The 15,315-nt window shown below is 57.9% G+C and overlaps 3 protein-coding genes across 8 annotated transcripts in view; 1 reads left to right on the top strand and 2 right to left on the bottom strand.

Annotated features, from left to right (window-relative positions):
* Window positions 1-3,256, bottom strand: part of CLDN7 (claudin 7) — a 15,584-nt gene extending 12,328 nt beyond the window's left edge. For 4 of the 6 annotated variants that reach the window (XR_008616649.1, XM_024127865.2, XM_028484970.1 and 1 more), the window contains exon 1: window positions 3,036-3,256. The gene's annotated coding sequence lies outside the window, so the exon portion shown is untranslated. Of the gene's footprint in view, window positions 1-974; window positions 1,013-1,309; window positions 1,656-3,035 lie in introns of those variants that run through there. The other 2 variants (XR_008616648.1, XM_028484971.1) reach the window with 2 other exon arrangements.
* Window positions 3,257-3,380: 124 nt separating this feature from the next.
* Window positions 3,381-9,096, top strand: SLC2A4 (solute carrier family 2 member 4). The gene is made up of 11 exons (XM_007100680.4): window positions 3,381-3,626; window positions 4,857-4,973; window positions 5,082-5,254; window positions 5,341-5,465; window positions 5,579-5,694; window positions 5,790-5,952; window positions 6,039-6,226; window positions 6,398-6,502; window positions 6,651-6,752; window positions 7,242-7,445; window positions 7,973-9,096. The coding sequence occupies exons 1-11, from the start codon at window positions 3,594-3,596 to the stop codon at window positions 8,174-8,176; spliced, it is 1,530 nt and encodes a 509-aa protein (XP_007100742.1). The 5' UTR covers window positions 3,381-3,593; the 3' UTR covers window positions 8,177-9,096.
* A 574-nt stretch (window positions 9,097-9,670) lies between these two features.
* On the bottom strand, window positions 9,671-15,312 carry YBX2 (Y-box binding protein 2; the record flags this gene model as incomplete). Its single annotated transcript, XM_024127850.3, has 9 exons — window positions 9,671-9,911; window positions 10,009-10,093; window positions 10,510-10,687; window positions 10,957-11,060; window positions 11,215-11,499; window positions 12,131-12,220; window positions 13,072-13,105; window positions 14,516-14,579; window positions 15,255-15,312. Coding segments are annotated over 8 exons (864 nt in total), but the record flags the coding sequence as incomplete, so codon positions are not given.
* Window positions 15,313-15,315: the final 3 nt, after the last annotated feature.

The raw sequence follows: 15,315 nt of genomic DNA, 5'->3' as shown, positions 1-15,315 counted from the left end.
CTGGGCCCGTGAGCCATGGCCGCTGAGCCTGAGCGTCTGGAGCCTGTGCTCCGCAACGGGAGGGGCCACAGCAGTGAGAGGCCCGCGTACCAGAAAAAAAAAAAAAAAACAAGATAAGACATAGATCAGTGACGATAATGTACCAAGAACTGCGTCATTAATTCAATCCTCTGTACCTGAGACCCTCATATATTGACAAAAACGGTGACGGGACAAAGGGAGGAGATGGCATTGCTGGAGCTCAGGGGTCCAAGGTTTCCCTCCAGAAGCTGGAAGCAAAGGAGCTGGACGCAGAGAGAGGGAAGAAATATCCTGGCTTTCTCCGGCCCTCCAATCTCTAAACTACTGTGGGCTGCACTAGGCCAGAAGGCAGTGAACACAGGAGCTTGAAAACAAAAGCCCACAGGGATCAGCTCCCCATGACACAGGGCAGAGCTTAGGAAGGGCTACAACTGGTTCTGAGATCAAACGGGCCAAAGATTAATTTCTAGGCAAATCGACACACACAGGCTCCAGTGCGAAGTGCCCGCTTGTGTCCTGTGTCTCTCTCCTTCCTTTTCCATCGCCTCTCAATCGACCTCTTTCTCCCACCGTCGCAGCCATTTTTCCTCCTCCCTCCCAACTGTCTCTCCTTATTCCTGTTGTCTCTTCAACTCCTCCATCACTCTCTCCATACACTTTACTCTATCTCCTGTATCTAGCTCTGACTTGCTTTCCTTGATTCCACTTTCTCTGGGGTTTAAACTCCTGGAAGCGTCAGGACACAGCATCTGAATGAGATCAGGAATGTTCCGTGCCCGAGTGCCAGGACAGACCCCAGCCCTGCACTCCACCTGCTACACTGATTTATCATCTGCCCCCAATCTGTGCCTCCCCCCAACTCCCTTTTTTCCTCTTGGCACCCTTCTTGGCTTTTCCTCTCTCCCCGCCCTCCTCCCTTTGTGGTATTCCAGCATCCCTGGCTTTCCTTTTACCTTCCTGATTGGTCCCTCTCCGCTTCCATCAATCGCTTCTGCTCCTTTCTGCTCATAAATGATTGGTTCTCCCCAACCAGCAGACCTTAGTTCTTCATCTACATCCCCTTGGTCAGATATGTGGAGCCATTCACCAAAGGTTTCCCCGCTTTGTGACTGCTCCCTAATCCACATTCTTGGCCATCAGGAGCAGACCCTCATTCCATTCGTTTAACAGACATTTACTGAGTGCCCACCCCTAGGCTGGGTGCTGGGGATAGAGGTAAACAAGATGATCATCTGTCCTCAGGGTTAGGGTGCAGAGAAGAAATGATGACAATACACTATATTGGGGACACATGGACTTCTTTTTTTTTTTTTAAATAAATTTATTTATTTATTTTTGGCTGTGTTGGGTCTTCGTTGCTACACACAGGCTTTCTCTAGTTGTGGCGAGCGGGAGCTTCTCTTGTTGCAGAGCATGGGCTCTAGGCGCGTGGGCTTCAGTAGTTGTGGCACCTGGGTCAGCAGTTGTGGCTCGCGGGCTCTAGAGCGCAGGCTCAGTAGTTGTGGCACACAGGCTTAGTTGCTCCGTGGCATGTGGGATCTTTCCGGACCAGGGCTCGAACCCGTGTCCCCTGCATCGGCAGGCGGATTCTTAACCACCGTGCCACCAGGGAAGTCCTGGGGACACATGGATTTCTGGAGGAAAGCCAAGGAAGGTATCACAGAGAGGGTGAGCTTTTTTTGGAGGATGAATAGGAGTCCTCTGGTATTGCAGATTGAGGGATTAGCATGGCAAAGGCACCAAGGAGTGAAACAGCACAGTGTGTTCTAGGTACAAGAAGTAGTTAGGAACTGACTAAAACTCAAGGGGAGAGGACAGAACGTGAGGCAGAGATAGAAGAGGAAAGGCAGGAGGTTTTGTTCACTCTGAAAAGGGGTTTGAACTTGACAGTAGGCAACAAAGATTTTTGGGGGGAGCGTGAGTGAGAGGTTGGACTGTTTTGTATGGTACTCTGCCCTCCCTGTTGGGGAAGAGGAGGAGCAGGGAGACCAGTCAGGGTGATGGTGGTCTGGACCAAAGTGGCAACAGTAGAGGTGGAGAAAATCAGATGAATATGAGAGTTTAGGAGGGCAAAACACCAATGTTGATAACTAACTGGATAAAGGGAGAGGCGGGTGCAGGAGAGGAGAAATCAAGCATGACTTCCTCCTTCTGATAGGAGTGACAGGATGGCTAATAGGACCATTCACTGGGATGAGGAAGTTAGCAGGAGGAGCAGGTTTGGACACGCTGATCATGTGAGCTGCCCACCCACGCGGCAGCCGAACAGTCGGATGTGGAGCTCCAGAAAGAGGCCTGGGCTGGAAGTAATGGAAGCCTTAGAGAGGTAGAATGACGGGGACAGTGGGCCGGAGACCACCCTGGCCCGATCCGCTGCTGATCCGCGTTATCCCTCCAGGTGGCACTAAAGCCCCTCGCTTCTGAGTCCCGTTTTCCCAGACGCGCGCTCTCTGTACTCGGAGTGTTCCGCTGCTCTGGGGACTCGCCACCTCTAGGTCGCGCCCTCCTCGCTGGGCAGGATTTATCCGGGGATTCAAACCTGGAGCGACCTCTAGAGAGCGTGTCCAAGTCGTCCACGCGGCCAGCACATTCTTGGCGGCTCAGGGGCCTCAGGACTGGTGACGTGGTTGGTGTGACCACCTGTCCCTCGGGTCGCCTCCAGGAACCAACGTGGGGAACCGGTGTAGGGGAAGGGCCAGATAGACAGTGCCCAGAGCAAGGATGCATGGAAAGAGGACCACCAAGGCCAGACGCCCGACCCGCTAGGAACGGAATTTCCTGTGCCCAAGGCCATCTCCGCATGGGAAGCGTGTCGCGGATCCTTTAAGGCTCCGTCTCCCTGCCCTCCCCCGCCCGGGACCGGCCGGGACACCCGGGACCTGACATTTGGCGTCTCCCAATGTGAGAGCTAAAAATAACCACTGTGGGTTACTCCAGGCCATTGCTCCGCACCCACCCCGCGCGCCGGCACGCGCAGTTTCGGGCCGCCCGAGTTCCCTCCCGGGCAAGTGTACCTGGCCCGTCCCTTCCTCTCGGACCACGCCGTCCCGAGCCGCCGCTAAGGGCTTTGACGTCGCTTCTTCAGCCCCGAACCTTGGCCGGTGGGCGGAGTCCTCACACTGAGGGGAACTTGGCCTCCAGGGGTCCCAGGAGCCCCTTTTCAAAACTTCCGGGCCGGAGGCCGGCGGGAGCCCGAGGGGCGTGTCTCGCCGGGCACGCTGACGGGCGTGGCCTCGCTGGCCTACCCTACTGCAGGTGCCAAACTCTCAGCCTCAGGGAGGGGCGTGGCCTTCTGGGGTGTGCGGGCTCCTGGCCAATGGGTGCTGTGAAAGGCGTGGCCCTGGGGACCGCCGGGGCTGCTCTTCGGGTCTTTCCCCCGCCGGCCAGGCTCAGCCAGATGCTCTCTGGCTTCTCGGTTTGTGGCTGTGGGTCCCGCCAGGCTCGCCCTCCGCGCAAAGCTCCGCGACCCCCATCGCCCCCGCTCCCTCTGCCCGCCAAGGCTAGGGCCGCAGACCCCCAGTCGCCTCCCTCTCATCTACGGCAGCTCGTGCGTCTCCAGTTCCTAAGACAAGATGCCGTCGGGCTTCCAACAGATCGGCTCCGAAGTAGGGTTTGGCATGCGGGGGCGGGACGCGGACAAGGGTCCCGCTTTTCTCGGGCTGGGGTCGCGGTTAGGGTCAGCTAGGGGGCGGTCCTTGCGCAGACGCAGGGGGTGGGGGTGGGGGACTGTCTATTTATACCCGGGCTGGACAATTATTCGGGGGCTAGGACCACGGCTGGATTCTGCGAGTCCAGGGTTCGCCCCCTTCTCTAGTTGGCGGCGAGTTGCGCCGGGATCGTGGACACTCTGCCCTCAAGAAAGCAGATCCAGGCGGGTCTTGCCCTCCAGCAGCTGTCCGTCTGTCTCGGCTCGCCCGCAACTTTTCGAGGACCGGAGGTTCTCCGTAGGGCCCCCCCCCCACTCTTGGCAGTCCTCCAGGACGCTGAACTTTCCCTTGCCCCACGGTTGGTGGAGGGGTAGAGGGGAGTGTCAGCCCTTCCTCCCCCAGCTCAGGTTTCCGTTTGGAGACAGTCTGTGCCGCCAGCGACCAGCCACCACCGCTACCGCACCTCATACCACCTTCCCGCCCCCATCCCCTGGGCAAGGCTTTCCCAGGCAAAAGCCAGCATGGATGGCCCCCTGCCCTTCGTCGCAGCTTAGAGGGGGAAGGGAGGTCGGGGCGGAGACAGAGAAGGCCATAGGCCAGGAGGAATGACCGCGATGTCCTTTTGGGCATTGCCTTTCTTGAGCCTGTTGGGGGCTTCCGGGAGCCCGCGGAGAGAACCCCCAGATGGAAGGGGAGATGACAGAGGCTGATGACGATAATGCACTTGTCACTTTATAAAACCAGCACTGTTGGGGACACTGTTAACGTTTGATTTTGATTTTCACACTTTCACTGACAGGTAGGCAAATTAGGCAACATCACTCCTATCTCTCCAGTTCAGAGTGGGGCAGTGACTTACCCAAGGTCACACAAATCTGAACTCAGGTCTTTTAAGGCCAAGCCTGTCCCAAGGTCACAGAGGAGTTGTGAGACCCAGGTCCTCAAACATTTCTCTGCCTACTGGACTCAAACATCAGTTTCTCCTCCATGCCCTGGTACTCTCGGGTTCTTCCTGCTCTTGTTTACGTTGAGATCTTCAAGCGATTCCTAATATGGCCCGCTTTCCCTCGCCCAACATGTTGGATGGAACCCAGCATCTCAAGGCTCCTGCTGGGCCTGGGCCCCTGGAGGAAGGAAAGATGCCATGATTCCATGTGATATGCCTCCTCTCTGCTTCCGCCTGCCCAGGATGGGGAGCTCCCCCAGCAACGAGTCACTGGGACCCTGGTTCTCGCCATATTCTCCGCTGTGCTCGGCTCCCTGCAGTTTGGCTACAACATCGGGGTCATCAATGCCCCCCAGAAGGTGAGGGGCTACAGCCGGCAGAGTGGGGTGCCCAGACAAGGCAGGGGGTGTCGGGGGTGAGCAGAGAGGGAGGAGTCTGCAGGGAATAACTCCTGTGCTGTCCCCCAGGTGATTGAACAGAGCTACAATGAGACGTGGCTGGGGAGGCAGGGGCCTGAGGGACCCGGCTCCATCCCACCTGGCACCCTCACCATGCTCTGGGCTCTCTCCGTGGCCATCTTCTCTGTGGGCGGCATGATCTCCTCCTTCCTGATTGGCATCGTCTCTCAGTGGCTGGGAAGGTATGAGGCTGGAGGGCAAGGGAGGACAGGAAGGGAGCCAGAGTGCCAGTGCCCTAACTCTCACAGCCCCACTCTTTGCCTGCCAGGAAGAGGGCAATGCTGTTCAACAACGCCCTGGCAGTGCTAGGGGGCGCCCTTATGGGCCTGGCCAAGGCGGCTGCCTCCTACGAGTTGCTCATTCTTGGACGGTTCCTTATTGGCGCCTACTCAGGTACCCGCGGGCACTGTGGTCCCGCCCAGTGCCTTGCTCTCCTTCACTCTCCCTGGGCTTGGGGGTCAGAGTGGGCAGCTGCCCTCAGAAGCTCTCTCCTTCCCTCTGCCCAGGGCTGACGTCGGGGCTGGTGCCCATGTACGTGGGGGAGATCGCCCCCACTCACCTGCGGGGCGCCTTGGGGACACTCAACCAACTGGCCATTGTCATTGGCATCCTGATCGCCCAGGTGACTCGACCTGGCCTCATGGGAGGCTGGGAAGGGGGTTGGGGCTCTGGGGACAGGCTGAACGGCCTGCCCTCCCTCCCACCCTTCTGCCACAGGTGCTGGGCTTGGAGTCCATACTGGGCGCTGCTACCCTATGGCCACTACTCCTGGGCATCACGATGCTGCCTGCCCTCCTGCAGCTGGTCCTGCTGCCCTTCTGCCCAGAAAGCCCCCGCTACCTCTACATCATCCGGAACCTGGAGGGGCCCGCCAGAAAGAGTGAGCTCCCGCGCCGTCTTGCTGGCGCCTGTCCTCCTCCCAGGCCCCCTCCCTGCCCTCTCAGACCTGACCCTCCTCACCTCCAGGTTTGAAGCGCCTGACAGGCTGGGCCGACGTGTCTGAAGAGCTGGCTGAGCTGAAGGAGGAGAAGCGGAAGCTGGAGCGTGAGCGGCCACTGTCCCTGCTCCAGCTCCTGGGCAGCCACATCCACCGGCAACCCCTCGTCATTGCAATCGTGCTGCAGCTGAGCCAGCAGCTGTCGGGCATCAACGCAGTACGTATGCAGCAGCCTCCAGGAAGGGCAAGGGTCAGGGAAGAGCCTGAGAGGAGGGAAGAAGGGAGCAAGCCCCCTCCGTTAAAATTCAGGGTCAGTCCAGCTTGGAGTGGCTGCAAGGGAGGGAGGGACACATCCCCGCCATCCCCTTTTCTTCTCGCCCACCTCTAGGTTTTCTATTATTCAACCAGCATCTTCCAGATGGCGGGGGTAGGGCAACCAGCCTACGCCACCATCGGAGTCGGTGTGGTCAACACGGTCTTCACCTTGGTCTCGGTAACTACTGACCTCTGGAAGGGCCCCCACCATTGGTTTCACATCCCTGGGTGTCCTGGAGATCCAGCTCTTGGTTGGCCCCACCCACCTAACCCCTCCCACTTCCCAAGCCTTAAAGGCCCCTTGCAAGCCCTGACTCTCCCCTCAGGTGTTCTTGGTGGAACGGGCTGGGCGCCGGACCCTCCAACTCCTGGGCCTGGCAGGCATGTGTGGCTGTGCCATCTTGATGACCGTGGCTCTGCTTCTGCTGGTGAGGCCTAGGGAGAGGGAAGGGGACCCGCGGCCCAACCCAGGGGAACTGCCCCAAGGGGCTCTGTGGGCAGCCAGGGCCATGCCTCAACATATATGCCTTTGATCCTGAGGCCAGGCTGTGTGCCGGGACCGTGCTACCGAGGGACCCAGGCTGCACTTCCTCCTTTGGGTGGAAGCTGTATCACAATCCTGGCAGCCAGGGAGGAGAGCCCGTTGAGCCTCAGGACCAATAATTCCTAAGGACCCAGCTCTAGAACCAAGTGGGAATCCACAGTCATAAGAGCTGGGAGACCACATGTTCCCTCCGCCCTGAACTGGCAAAGGGCGGCCTGCTGAATGTCAAATGCTCGAGGACCTATTCTAACCAAGGGTGGCTGGCCCCCCATGAGCGGCTGGTAGGGGTAGATGCCAGTTTGCTGGGTTGAGGGCAAAGGAAGATCCAGAAAGACCCGACCTGAATTCTCCACCCTCCCTGCCTGGCCCCCAGGAGCGGGTTCCAGCCATGAGCTATGTCTCCATCGTGGCCATCTTTGGTTTTGTGGCCTTCTTTGAGATTGGCCCTGGCCCCATCCCCTGGTTCATCGTGGCCGAGCTCTTCAGCCAGGGACCCCGCCCAGCAGCCATGGCTGTGGCTGGTTTCTCCAACTGGACGTGCAACTTCATCATTGGCATGGGTTTCCAGTATGTTGCGGTAGGTCCCCTGCCCGGTCCCCATCTCCCACACGGTCAGCCAGAGGACGGCAACTCATACTCACAACTAGCCCAGTTGCTTTCCAGTCAGCATTTCCCCCTTTCCCCTGCCCACAGAGTGCTGGTCTGGGGGTCACTTTGGTGGGCCACGTGGGTCCTGAAGACCACCTGTTCCACCAGAATCAAAGAAGGGAACTGACCTAGATTGGATAACAGAGGTTTCTTCAAAACAAACTAGAGGCATAACTTACTTAGACTAGGAGTAATATTACAAACTTCATATTAATACTGCAAATGGCTGGGAATCCACTCTGACTTCAGTGACTCAGGATGGTAAGAGAGGGAAAAACCAGGAGACTTCGGGTTCAGAGAATTCTTTTCTCACTAAATTCTCCTGGTAATTTCCATTGCCCCGCAAAGGAGCCACCTGCTTTGTGCAGTATCCCTGTGAAGGCCTTAGTCCCTGGCTTGCCTGAAGGCCACCCGTTCCCTCCCCTCTGTCAACACGTCTTTCTCCACTTGTCCCAGGATGCTATGGGTCCCTACGTCTTCCTTCTATTTGCGGTCCTCCTGCTTGGCTTCTTCACCTTCACCTTCTTAAAAGTGCCTGAAACCCGCGGCCGGACGTTTGACCAGATCTCAGCCGCCTTCCGCCGGACACCCTCTCTTTTAGAGCAGGAGGTGAAACCCAGCACAGAGCTTGAGTACTTAGGGCCAGATGAGAATGACTGAAGGGCCAAGCAAGGGCGGGAGAGCCAGTTCTTCAACCTGCCCAGAGACCCCCTCCTTTCCTCTGCAGCACTTTAACCCTCTCTTCCCCATTACTTCCAGGGTGGAGAAACCCCCTGCAGCCTGGTGGAATTGGGAAGCTGGAGGGAAGGGTGGTCTGAGCACCTCATTCCCCTCGTGTGACTCTGATTATTTGTGTTGTGGTTAGGCTGTGGCCGTGGGGCCATTCTCCCTTCTCGTCCCCTCCTTCCTCTGTAGCCCACGCGCACCCCGCCCCAGCTCCAGGATACTTCGCTGCCCCTGGCCAGAGTAGGGGGATTATAGGGAGGAGAGGCTCTAAGACTGACTTTCCGGTGGGCATGAACTGAAGCCAAGAGCAGGACTGGAAAAGAGATATCCAATTCCTGCCACCTTGGGCTCCTCCCACTCTGGCACTTTCTCTGAATTCTTGCCACAGACTCTGGGTGAAAGGGCGGGGGGGTGTCTGTCTTGTCCCCTCCAGGGCAAAGGACGCACCCCTCCCAAGGTCTAACCTCACCTCCCTCACTGCAGGCTCAGTCCTCTCGCTCGGCCTTCTGGGGTGAGAGGGAACACGCGTCCACATGTGGGGAGAGGAAGGGACAGCAGGTGCCGCTCTAGACTCAGGGTTCCGGGCCCCACCCCAGCTGCTCCCCAAGGCTGCCAGATGGGGGCCCCAGCTCTTTCCTCCTCTCCCATCCCGGGAGGGTGTTGTACCCAAAGGCTTTTGACCAACTAAGGGAAAGAGGGATTTGAAAGGCTGCCTGTGAACACTGGGCTGGGAGGAGCCTTCAGATATTTTTGTATATGTTTGGAAAAGAAGGGGCAGGGAGAAGAAACTGAAGGTCTGTTGTACTAAATGTATATATATAGAGATCCGTATATAAAGTTACTGTATGAGATGAGCATCCTGTCATGCGAAGACACTCCGGGATGGGCTGAGGCAGGGACCATAGCCACCCCAACCCCCGTCTCCTCTCCATCCTGCCTCAGCTCGAGGCCGCAGAACCCTCTGGATGCTGTCACTCACTCACCGCCCCCCACCTAAAGAGTTGTAGTCACTGCTTTCCTTAACGGTAGTAAATGCTCGGTAAGGTGACGCTGCAGGTGCCAGACGCTGCTCTCGGCACTTCAGGAAACACTCATTCTGCCAGGGAGGCATTAGCCCCGTTTCACAGATGGGAAAAGTCAACTTCACAGGGATGAAGGCACTTCTGCAGAGCCATACAGCTAGCAACGTGGGCACAAGGATCCGAGTGCAGGCCCTGCCTCCGCCCCCCCTCTACAGTGAGTTACCAGCGAGGCTCTGAACAGAAAAGAGGCAGAGACCAAGACAACAGGAAAGCCTGTTTTTGTTTTTACTGGAGGCTCAGGTGGCACATGACGGTTCATAAAATGGCTTCAGAGGTAGGGGGTAGTGGGGAAACAAAAAGTAAATTGGGAGGGGAAAGAAAAACAACCAGGAGGAGGTAAGAGCTGGCTGGTTCCTTCTCAGCCTGATTTAGGGGAGGGAGATGGTGCCTCTAAACAATAAGGATGGATCCCTTCCTTTAACCCTTGGTCAGGGAGAGAGAGAAAAAAAAGCCAAAGGCTGTTGCTTTGGCCCTCCTGAGTCTCCAGGAAAAGGGGAAAAGCTGGTGTTTTGATGTCATGAATTGTGGAAAAGCGGGGAGGGAGGTGCTGGGTAGGATACAGGTCAGTTGGAAAAACTGGCAGATACCTGAGAGGAAGAGAGACCGAAAAATCACGACCGGCAGCTTATCACCACCCAGCCCCACCCCCACCCTCTTGGTACCCGTCCTGGGCTTGCCACTCACCAGATGGTGGCTCTGGGTGTCCTTTGAGTTGGAATCACTCCGGTATGGCGGTTGGGGGGTCCCCACTGTTGATGGGGGCCGAGGTCTAGAGAGAACAAGGGTGGTCGACTGAGACCCTCTTGTCTTTTGGAGCCCCCAACTTCAACCTCCTCCCATCTTTTCTCTTCCCGTTCCTCCCCCAGTTCACATCCACAGGCTGGTGCTGGGGCTCCCAGCAGAGCTGAGAGGGAGTCTGCAGGGGGTGACGTGGGCTCGACCACCTCTGCTGGGGTTTCCTGGTGGGTTGGGGTGCCTGCCAGGCGTGGACCCAGCAGTACTGTCTCTTGGGTGTCAGGCTGCATGAAATAGGGTGGGTGGGAGCAAGGCCAGGAGAAGGGGGACAAAGAGTGGGAAGGGAAAGGAAAAGAAGACAGAAGTGGGGGAAGAAGGGAGACAGGCAAGTTGGCCACAGCCTTTTCTTTCATTCTCCCCCGCCACACACGGACAGTCCAAGGTCCTTACCTCCGGGGCTATAGGCCGCCCGGGTCCAGGGGGCTGCTGCCGTCTCCGCTGGAAGTAGGGGCGGTTTCGTGGGCGCTGGGGCTCAGGCCGGGAACCGTCAGTGGGGCCTTGGCTGGGCTTGGTCTCACCATCCCCACCTTCTGTGGTGGGCTGCTGGGGTGGCCTGGGGTGGAAAGGCCTGGGGAGAGAAGCAGGGACCCTGAAGGGACAGGAGCCCGGCGCGGACCACGTCCCTCCCTCGCAGGGCCGCCCAGCAGAGGTGGACCACGTTGCCTCTCCGTCCCCACCCCACCCCAGCAGTGCCTGCTAACCCCTGGGCACCTCAGCAGTAATCGCTCAGCTACCCAGCCCTCGTGACTTCCGGCTTCAGGGCCATCCCCCTCCCATCCTCCTGTCCCCATACTGGCTGGCGAAGGGGAAGACATAGCCCAGGACAGGGAGTCTTACCTTCGGTACCTGGGCCGGAATCTGGGTGGGGGGACCCGCTCATCTCCCTGCTGTTGGTCCCCCTCCAACGGGGCTGTCTCTTTGGGTTCTGCTCTGTCAGTGCCCTGGGAACACCCAAAGGCCCGGGTGAGCTGGGTGGCACCTGCGGTCCAGGTGTCTGCAGCTCTTGCCAGGCCACCATTCTGCTTCATCTGGGGACTCTGGTCTCCAGCCTCACCAACTCTCGCAGCTGGTTCCCATGTTCCCAGTTCCCCTCACCTCTATGGGCTGCTGCTGGTTGGGGGGCCGAGGGCCTCGCACAAAGCGCCGTCGGTAGAAGAAGGGTGGTGGGCGCCGTCGTCTGGGCCGCTGCCCGGAGTCTTCAGCACGCTCCCCTTCGCTGCCTGGTTCTGTCCGGCCCGACGGAGCCTCTGCCACCATGGGTGGCGGGGCAGCTGGGCGGGGCCGGGGGATGAATCGGCGGAACCTACGTCGGTTGGGGGCATAGCGGCTGCCCTTCACCGGCACCCCTCCGGGCCCAGTTACATTAGCAGCTTCTGCGCCCTGCGGGGGGAGGTGGGGAGGAACCGGTGAGAACCTGCTCCAAAAACCCGTGCGTAACCTTCCCAGTCTTGCCTGAAATCATTGTCTTCCCGTCCTTCCAGCTAAACGCCCCTCTCCAGCTTTTCTCCAGGTTCTCTAACTTCTACTTCTTTCCACCCTCCTCAGAGAAGGAGTGACAGGTGTTCGGACCCTTCTAGGAGGAACCACATCTGCAACTGGTCCTTTTGAAATAGCTGCCACTGGACCCTCTTGAGGTTTAGCCTGGAGGTGGGGTGGGGGTGGGGAGGGAGAAAGAGGGCTGGCAGTAGGTGTCCATCTCCCGGGAGGGCTGATTCTGAGAGGAGAATGTGGGCACGGGCCCCGCGTGGAGAACAGGCATGGGAGCATTTGGTGAACTACAAAGAAACCCAGACACTGCTGAATGGTGACAGCGACACGTTCTTTAGGACATCCCTTGGAGCGGCCAGAGCGTTAAGGACGACAAGGTCTGCGTGAGGACACAGTCCTGGTCCTACAGCCTGGGCTGCTCGGCCAGAGGAAGAGCTGGCCTGAGGAGGCCAGAGCCTCAGGGGACTTCCAGGTCACCCTCTCACGGCTTGGTGGGCTCTCCATCCCACCGCAGCCCCCGAACCTTCTCTCCTTCCACGACATCGAACTCCACAGTCTCCCCATCTCCAACGCTGCGCAGAAACTTCCTCGGGTTGTTTCTTTTAATAGCTGTCTGGTTAGGGAAAGGCCAGAAGGAAGGTGAGGTCAGCCAGCCGGGAGTCACTCGCATCCCTGCTGGGTCCACCACCCAATTTCATTCTTTTCAAAATTTTATTGAATACTTGGGGGCTGGGGCTGGAGGGTGGAGCAAGGAGAAGGCAGTCAAAGTTTAGCAGGGGAAAAGCTACAAACTAGCAGTTTTCAAACAACTGTGCAGTTCACCACGGTCCCCAGGACACACTCCCTCCTCCCCGACCCCTCAAGGAGAGGGAAGCAAGAAACATGAACTCAAAAGCAAAACAAAAAGCCGAGAGAGTCTTAAGTTGCAAAGTGGGTAAAACGTACTGTGCTTCTTACCTCAATCCCACTGAGAGCGCTTTCCACCAAAGCAGTGGTTCTCAAACTGTGGGTGCATCACAAACACCTGCAGAGCTTGTAAAAACAGACTGCTGGTCCCTCCCCCAAGCCTGATTGATTCGCTAGGTCTGAGGTGGGCCTGAGAATTTGGATGTCAGGTGATGCTGCTGTTGCAGGGACCACACTTTGAGAACCACTGCACCCAAGCTGCGCAAGCCTGTGTCCCTTCCCTCGGACACCGCCTGTGATTCATTCCGAGGCTGTTCACAGGTCCCAGTAGGTAGTGAGCGTGCCATGCCCAGAGGGCAACAGGTACGTTTCTTAGAGACAACCCAACACAAGTGGGGCCAATGCAGTTAATACAGGCACCTGAGGCGGGTGGATGGGGGAACTATTTCCGGGTAGGAGGTGAAAGCTGGAGAAACATGATCTGTGCTGCTAAGGATAAGGGCAAAGGCCATCAGAGAGGGCGGGTTCCTCCCCTCAGAAAGCCAACCTAGCTCTTACCTGGTGAACAAAGACATCCTCCTTGGTGTCATTCCTGCAGGACAGGATGGTTTGTTAGGGTGTGACTTTGGTAAGGCGCTCACCTCCACTGAAGCCTCCCTAGCTGCCATTCCTAAGACTTGTGGCCCCATCCTCTCCACCTTCCACAGCAGCTTGGGGTGAAATAGGGCCCAGGGAGTGAGACAAGAGCCAGCAGGGGCCCCCTGAAGCTGGTATGAAGCAAATATCCCTAAAACCTCCATGAAAAACCTGGGCTTCACGAGTAAAGGGGTGTGAGGGGAGGCAAAGCCACCTTGAAGGAGCTGGGCCAGCTTTCACCTGCTGAGCACTCCACCCTCTACCCCGGGGCACCTTAGAACCTGTGGTGCTGGGTATAACTGTCCTCAGCCAACAACCCCTCTTCCCCAACCCACATCACGGGTGGAAAATTCCACTCGGTCTCCTTCCTTCTATAGTCAAGGAGGGAGAAAGTCGGGACGGGAGTTGAGGTGCAGAACACGTTTGACGAGGCGAAAATGGGTCAAGAACTTGCTCCAAACAGCCACAAAACTGTATTCTCAGCCTGGAGGTGAACCCCAGGCCCCCTCTCAACACACCAAGAGATCAAGGATGAGAGAATATTCGATCTCTCACGACCTTGCCTATCACCCCAGTTTATCCTAGCACTCCAATGGGGGAGGGGTGAGGTCTTCGCTCAGAACCTCCCAGGAGTCTTCATTTCCAGAATTTGAGAGGGACCCTTCCCTAGAACAAGTGTTCTAGCTTTAGAGCACTTACATCTGCACAAAGGTCAGCCTGCTAAGAGGGAACTGGGACCTCCCAGGAGGTCCGGGCTCGGCAGGGTGCCTGGGCTGGGAAAGGGCCCTCTGGGAGAGACCTGGCTCCGCTCAGAATCCGCCACTACGGCCCCGCCCAGTGCGGGGGCGGGGGGCGGTGGGAGGGGCTGCAGAACTGAAGGAAAGCAGCAGCCTCAGGCTGTGCTGGCGCCTCCGTTCCCCAACCCCCACCGGACGCAGTCCCATCAGGTGGGGGATTGATTCAACGAGCTAACAGCTCCGTAAGAGAGATGAGTTATGAGAGTGCTAAGTGTGCTGCCCTAAACAGGAAATGAGTGAGGATTCCAGCCCGGAGGCACAGAGAGCAGGTACATTCTGCCACAAAGGCGGCGGCAAACTAAACCAGAAGGTGACCCAGACAGGCTTGGGAGGGTCAGAGCCAGGTTTGCCAATTTCCTAGATCATTAACCCTCTGCTGCCCTTGAAGATGTACAGGCGGCTTCGTCTTGCCCACATCTGTTCTGTGGTTAAAGACTTTCAATCAGCGTCAGCTGGACGTTGCAACCATGTGCCTTGGTAGGGGTAGGGATGAGGCTGGAAAGGTGTCCAGTCCCGCAGGCCAGTTTGGAAGGCACCCATTCCACCCCCTCCCTGGGTTCCTCAGATACCTGTTGATGAATCCGTAACCATTCCGCACGTTGAACCATTTGACAGTGCCCAGGACTTGGATTGCTGCCAGGCAGGGATGCAGTGGGGACAGTAAGATGGGGGAAGAGATGGAGTTCGACTCAGTTTTGAGACACTCCAAAATCTAGTCTACCTCCCTATTACCTATTAAGCTTAACTTCACGCCAACCAGGTTTCACCCAGTAGCTTCAAGGCATTCTTACCCCAGTTCCACTACGCAAATGGAAGCGCCCATACAGGGGGGCTCAGGCTTTCAAAGCTCTTCCGATTCTAAGGCACGTTCCTCACATCCTACAAATCAAGACCCTTCACCTAGAACCGGGTACTCACCTGGTCCACGAAGTTCCGCCCTCAGGTCATAACTGAGGGTCTCTCTAGCCCTCCCAGTGTAAGGGTCACTAGCGCACTTGCTTCCTGGTCTCAGAGATTTACCTAATTCTAACCCGAGTCATCAAGGCCAAAGTCTCCCGCCCCGGGGGCGTGGCCAGACCCTCCCAGACCAACCACGCCCTCCCGCCCAAGAACTGCAGGATTTCCCACCAGGGGAACCCACTTCGGTCCGCTGGCCTCAGCCTAGCTAGTCCTTTGAGTCTCGAGCCGAACCGGCCTTCGGCTTTCCGGACCCCGCCGGGCTCAACGATGCCCCTCCCCCAGCCCGCCGACCCCCTCCGCCCCCCCCCCCCCGCTTAGAGCAGCCCTGGCGCGCGCCCCGCCCCTCACCCAGCACCGGCTTGTCCGCCTGACTCCGGGCCGGGGGCGCGGGGGTCCCCGAGGCCGCCGT

This window comes from Physeter macrocephalus, unplaced genomic scaffold, assembly GCF_002837175.3.
Source record: "Physeter macrocephalus isolate SW-GA unplaced genomic scaffold, ASM283717v5 random_300, whole genome shotgun sequence".
Lineage (NCBI taxonomy): Eukaryota > Metazoa > Chordata > Mammalia > Artiodactyla > Physeteridae > Physeter > Physeter macrocephalus.
The sequence above is the reverse complement of the archived record's forward strand: the minus strand, read 5'-3'. Positions and strand labels throughout refer to the sequence as shown.